Source organism: Bison bison, unplaced genomic scaffold (genome assembly GCF_000754665.1).
Source record: "Bison bison bison isolate TAMUID 2011002044 unplaced genomic scaffold, Bison_UMD1.0 scf7180017864309, whole genome shotgun sequence".
In the NCBI taxonomy this organism is placed as follows: Eukaryota; Metazoa; Chordata; class Mammalia; order Artiodactyla; family Bovidae; genus Bison; species Bison bison.
In genome coordinates, this window is record NW_011494881.1 from 298,468 (window position 1) to 304,921 (window position 6,454).

Consider the following 6,454-nt stretch of genomic DNA (forward strand, 5'->3'; position numbering starts at 1 on the left):
TTTAAAAAAACCCAAAAAAAAAAAAAAAAAAAAAAGACCTCAAAGAAAAACAATGACTTAGATTAGGACTGCTCAATTTAAAGAAGAAAGAAGACAAGATGAGAACTCAGGGTCACTGAGAAAATAAAGCAAATGGGCTTTGGCATACACAAATTAAAGGAATTTTAAAAGCTTTCCAGAATCGACCTGCAAGCAGATGGCAGTAAAACATGTAAAAAGGTGCATGACATGCTCCCTTTCTTCAGATTTACTTTTTCTAACGGAAAATTTTGGGTGCAATGAAGACAAAATAGAATTGCATTTGCAATGCTATTCCTCATTTTATATAATGACTCAGCTTTTAAGTTTCAAATCATGATTCTAAATGACTCATGCTTAATCTATCTGTAAAATATACAAAGTTCATGAATTTGAATCACCAAACAGGAAGGATACCAACTCAATTTGTACATCTGGAGGAAATTATATTTGGAGGAACAATTAATGGTAATACATTTTAACATAATGTATAAGCTGAACTTCTGTCAGCATTTTTGAAATCTTAGCTTTAGACAACATGAAGAAATACATATATAATTGGAAAATAAATTTCATATGTATTTAGACCTTGTGAATAATGGTGAGTGTATGAAATTGAGAAAAGTAAACAGAAGACAGGCTTGGGTCTAAAATATACTTTTTACACATTTTAAGTACTATAATATTAAGTGAGAAAATGAAGACTGAGTGCCTAGTAATCCAAAATAAAAATACATTTTTATGTGTATACGTATACACACACTGTTTGTATACATACATATATATAGTCATGCATGTATTCATAAACACACATTTCTGTGTTGACAGACAGTGAGAAATGGCAACAACCCACTCAAGTATTCTTAACTGGAGAATCCCATGGACAGAGGAACCTGGGGGACTATAGTCCATGGGGTCGCAAAGAGTCAGATATGACTGAAGCAACTAAGCCTGCAGACAGTGACTACTTAAAATGCATTTTCCTTTGAAGAGTGACAAAGTACCAATATAACACAGGCTATGTTGGTTGGTGTTACTGTTCTTGCAAAATTTGAATATCAAGGAAATTAAATTTTTATCTCTAATAATTCCTTAGACATAATTTCCAAATATATTCACTTGTGATTTTTGGTCTTCAGTTTATCAAAGATTTAAGCATGTCCACATGAACAGAGGCTGCATAGACATTTGAAGGTAAACTGCAGTTCTGGTATTCACTAATATAAACCTAATGAACTTTGTTTCAAGTGGGGCATTGTACTTGCACCATTTTAGTTCCTTGATCAGGTATTGACCCTGGGCCTTGGGCACTGAAAGCACAAAGTCCTCACTGCTGGACCACCAGAGAATTACCTTTGCTTTTGTTTTTGCAGCTATGTTCTTTTTTGTTGTTGTTGTTAGTTTAGGAACTTACCTGGTGGTCCAATGGCTAAGACTCCACACTCCTATTGGGTTTGATACCTGGTCAAGGAACTAGACCCCACGTGCCGCAGCTAAGAGTCTGTATGCCACACCTAAAAATCCCACCTGCTGCAACTAGGACCCGGTGCAGCCAAATAAATAAACATTTAAAAACAAAATGTTAGCTCATTGGGGGAAAGTCCAAAGTCAGGCTAGAGAGCTCCTAGATGTACATATTTATATTTATGCTGTTATAATTTTTAAAAATCTGTCCTCATGAATTTAATTTCCTAGAAGGTTTATGATGTTTTGCTTTAACTTAAATTTATAATCTTGGTCCATGTCCTTCTCAAAGTCACTGATAACTGAATTGAATATAGATATCAAATGTTATTTTATTACCATCCTCACTCAAAAAAAATGATTTACCCTTATTAAAAGATGAGTAGAAAAGGTAGACATTATTTCGACCATGGTCATTTTAGAGCAGTTTGAAACTCAGGTTCACCAAGTAATCTATGAAAGTTTCTCTGAATCTATTTATGTTCTACCATACTCCGGTGTCACAATTACATATGGAGATAACAGTTTCAAGACCTGAATTTCTATGATATAAAAAAGCTGCCAGTCCAGGTTCGATGCACGATACTGGATGCTTGGGGCTAGTGCACTGGGATGACCCAGAGGGATGGTATGGGGAGGAGGAGGGAGGAGGGTTCAGGATGGGGAACACATGTATACCTGTGGAAGATTCATTTTGATATTTGGCAAAACTAATACAATTATGTAAAGTTTAAAAATAAAATAAAATTAAAAATAAAATAAAATAGAAAAAAAATGAATGATGGGAAATGAATATTACTTAACAGTGAGAAAGCAATTATTTCATGGGTCTGCAATTCCACAGGCACTTATTTTTTTATAAAAATTAAAGGATTCAATTCAGAGTTGCATCTGTATACTTTCTGAAATCTAGATACCATGCTCTAAATTAACATTCAATCCTTACTCAAGTGGCTTCCAGAACCTGATTCATTCTAAAATCTTTGAAGTAAATAAAGAGAAGCTGTACTGACTTAACATTTCTTTAAGAAATCTGACATGATTTCTTGCTATTCCAGTTTCATGAAGTTTTATATATACTCATTGAATTTCTTCTAACCTACATGACCCTATAAGAATTGGTGGGGTAAGGTGGGTTGTAGCTGCTGTTTCAAGCATCTTCCACATGTGATGTGTAAGTGTGGCGCAGCACTCACCGCTGACATGATAAGCTCTCCCCCCAGGTTCTGAATCTCAGCTTTAACTTGACTGCAGATCTTCAGCTGGTGAGAGTAGAACTTAATCTGTTCCAGGTAGGCCAACAAGTCCTGTTTGCATGATGGATCCGGGCACTAAATATGTATGAGAGATTAAGTGAAAATATCAAAACAAAGAATTAATGCAAAGCGAGTAAACACTGAGACTACAAGTACCTTTAAGGCCCCAACTTTATTTTCATTGAGTCCCATTACTTAGACCAAACCCATGTAGATTTTGATATGCTTTCCCCATTAGCAGAGTTTATTCATGTTCAAACCTTAATTACTTCAGCATTCTAAGTCACTTCACTCGTGTCCGACTCTTTGTGACCCCATGGACTGTAGCCTGCAGGCTCCTCTGTCCATAGAATTCTCCAAGCAAGAATGCTAGACTGGGTTGCCATGCCCTCCTCTACTTCAGCATAGATAGAAGAAATAGACATGAAATGGTACATAAAAATAACTGCCTTTAATTTATCGTAATGTTAGAAGCTTTTACAGTTCATTTTTAGGTAAATCTAAAGAAGTATTTAAAATGCAATGATTCCTTTCTTCTAAAGTTGCTATCAGAATACTCCTTGGGACTCATAGCTCTGCATTGTCTGTCCTGTGTAATTAATATTTATATGGGCATTAAAACACATCTGTAACAGGACATATATTATGTCCTGTTACTTTCAGAATTTAATGTTCTAATGGTCTTAGACCAAAGAAATAATTTCTGTAGTAGCTAACAGCTATGGATCTACTTGGAGACAAGGATCAGGCAGCATACATGTTTTAGAGATGTATTACTTTACCCAAAACAGTCTCCTACATTATTTTATCTTCTGTAAGGAATTTCCTGGAGCAGAGCTTAATCACAACACGATAAATATCTGTGGTCAGTATTTAATCTTTGTGTTCTTTCTCCTATACAATTAGAACAGATTTTTTAAAATCCCCAATAACTTAATTTCACTTTAAATATAATACATATTCATAAGGATATGGAAATACGAACAGTAATTTATATGCAAAGATATTCACTACAGCATTACTTACAATAGCAAAATTTGGAACTAAATGCCCTATAATAGTGAAAAGATTAAATTAGGATACATAGCTATATAGTGTGATATTATATAGTCTCAAAAATAATATTTTCAAAGGAAAATATTTTTGGAAAGTGAAAAAGTTCAGTATTTAAAATTTCACATGATGTGTTAATCAAACTGTTTAAAAACTGTTTTTATATTTGTGTTTAAAACAAAGTGTAAAATAAATATGTGAATGTGAAAATGGTAAATAAAAATGATACCAGTATTTTTCACTTTTTTCATATTTTACATATCTTAATATTATAGTCTTAAAATATATTGATGCTAGTCACTCAGTCATGTGAAACTCTTTGCGACCCCATAGACTGTAGCCTCCTCTGTCCATGGAATTCTCCAGGAAAGAATACTGGAGTGCGTTGCTATTCCTTTCTCCAGGGGATTTTCCCAACCTAGGGATCGAACTCAAGTCTCCCGCACTGCAGGCAGATTCTTTACTGATCGAGCCACCAGGGAAGCCCTTAAAACATATTACTTCTATAACAATAAAATGTTATTACTGAAATAGTTTTAAATCTAATAACCAAAAATAAAAACTGAAAAGTCAAATGAAAGACAGGACAGCATTTCTGCTTTTCCATAGTAATTGATAAGCTAGAGTCTTAATGAAACATTTCTGAGAATTTTATTCTCTTTTATATTTGCTAAATAGACTAGTCTACATAGCTCCAAAATATGTTGACAAGATGAGAACATATGCCCTTTAAGTAAAAGTTATTCAACAAAGATAGCAAAGTTATAAATTCTACTGTAGAAATACTATCAATATTTAGAAAGGAATGGACAGATGAGTGAATTTATGTGTACATGGTACCCAGTCAGAGACACAATCAGATAAGATGATAGAGAAAACTTGAATTAAGGGTGTTTCTCAAGATCTAAGGGCTTCCCGGGTGGCTCGGCAGTAAAGAATCTGCCTGCGATGCAGGAACCACAAGAGACAGGGGTTCAATCCCTGTATCAGGAAGATCCTCTGGAGAAGGAAATGGCTACCCACTCCAGTATCCTTGCCTGGAGAATCCCATTGACAGAGGAGCCTGGCAGGCTACAGTCCATAGGGGGGCAAAGAGTCAGGAGCAAGACTGAAGCAACTTCACACTCAAAAAAGGAGCAAGTAAACAAACAGAATTTTGTGCTCACCAGGACCCAGGAGAAAAGAGCAGTGACCCCACAAGAGTCTGACCCAGACTTGCCCCTGAGTGTCCAGGAGTCTCCGGCAGAGGTGGGGTCAGCAGTGGTTGGATGTAGGGCCACATACACCATAGGTGTAGCAGTGCATGCATGGGACCTTTTGAAAGGGGTCACCATTCTCTTCATTATCCCCACTGTAGTCTGGCCTCAGGTCAAATAACAGGGAGGGAACACAGCCCTGCCCTTCAACAGAAAATTGGATTAAAGATTTACTGAGCATGGCCCTGCCCGTCAGAATAAGACCCACTTCACCCTTAGTCAGACTCTCCCATCAGGAAGCCTCCATAAGCCTCCTATCCTTCTCCATCAGAGACCAGACAAACTGAAAAGAACAATTACAGAAAACCAACCAATCTGATCACATAGACCACACCTTGCCTAACTCAGTGAAACTATGAGCCATGCCATGTAGGGCCACCCAAGACAGACAGGTCATGGTGGAGAATTCTGACAAAATATGGTCCACTGGAGAAGGGAATGGCAAACCATTTCAGTATTCTTGCCTTGAGAATCCCATGAACAGTATGAAAAGGCAAAAAGATAGGACACTGAAAGATGAATTTCCCAGGTGAAAATATGCTACTGGAAAAGAGTGGAGAAATAGTTACAGAAATAATTAAGAGATGGAGTCAAAGCAAAAACAACACCCAGCTGTGGATATGACCAGTGATGGAAGTAAAGTCCGATGCTGTAAAGAGCAATATTGCATCAGATCAGATCAGATCAGTTGCTCAGTCATGTCCGACTCTTTGCGACCCCATGAATCACAGCACGCCAGGACTCCCTGTCCATCACCAACTCCCAGCATTCACTCAGACTAATGTCCACCGAGTCAGTGATGCCATCCAGCCATCTCATCCTCTGTCATCCCCTTCTCCTCCTGCCCCCAATCCCTCCCAGCATCAGAGTCTTTTCCAATGAGTCATCTCTTCACATGAGGTGGCCAAAGTACTGGAGTTTCAGCTTTAGCATCATTCCTTCCAAAGAAATCCCAGGACTGATCTCCTTCAGAATGGACTGGTTGGATCTCCTTGCAGTCCAAGGGACTCTCAAGAGTCTTCTCCAACACCACAGTTCAAAAGCATCAATTCTTCAGCGCTCAGGCTTCTTCACAGTTCAAATCTCACATCTATACATGACCACAGGAAAAACCATAGCCTTGACTAGACGAATCTTTGTTGGCAAAGTAATGTCTCTGCTTTTGAATATCCTATCTAGGCTGGTCATAACTTTCCTTCCAAGGAGTAAGCGTCTTTTAATTTCATGGCTGCAGTCACCATCTGTAGTGATTTGGGAGCCCAGAAAAATAAAGTCTGACACAGTTTCCACTGTTTACCCATCTATTTCCCATGAAATGGTGGGATCAGATGCCATGACCTTCATTTCCGGGATGTTGAGCTTTAAGCCAACTTTTTCACTCTCCTCTTTCACTTTCATCAAGAGGCT

General features: G+C 37.5%; 1 protein-coding gene across 1 annotated transcript in view; it reads right to left on the reverse strand.

The window, feature by feature from the left end:
• CTNNA3 (catenin (cadherin-associated protein), alpha 3) overlaps positions 1-6,454 on the reverse strand; it is a 1,923,005-nt gene that overhangs the window by 60,282 nt on the left and 1,856,269 nt on the right. Inside the window, exon 17 of the mRNA XM_010852148.1 lies at positions 2,679-2,813. Within this exon, the coding sequence (XP_010850450.1) occupies positions 2,679-2,813 (135 nt within the window). The remainder of the gene's footprint in view (positions 1-2,678; positions 2,814-6,454) is intronic.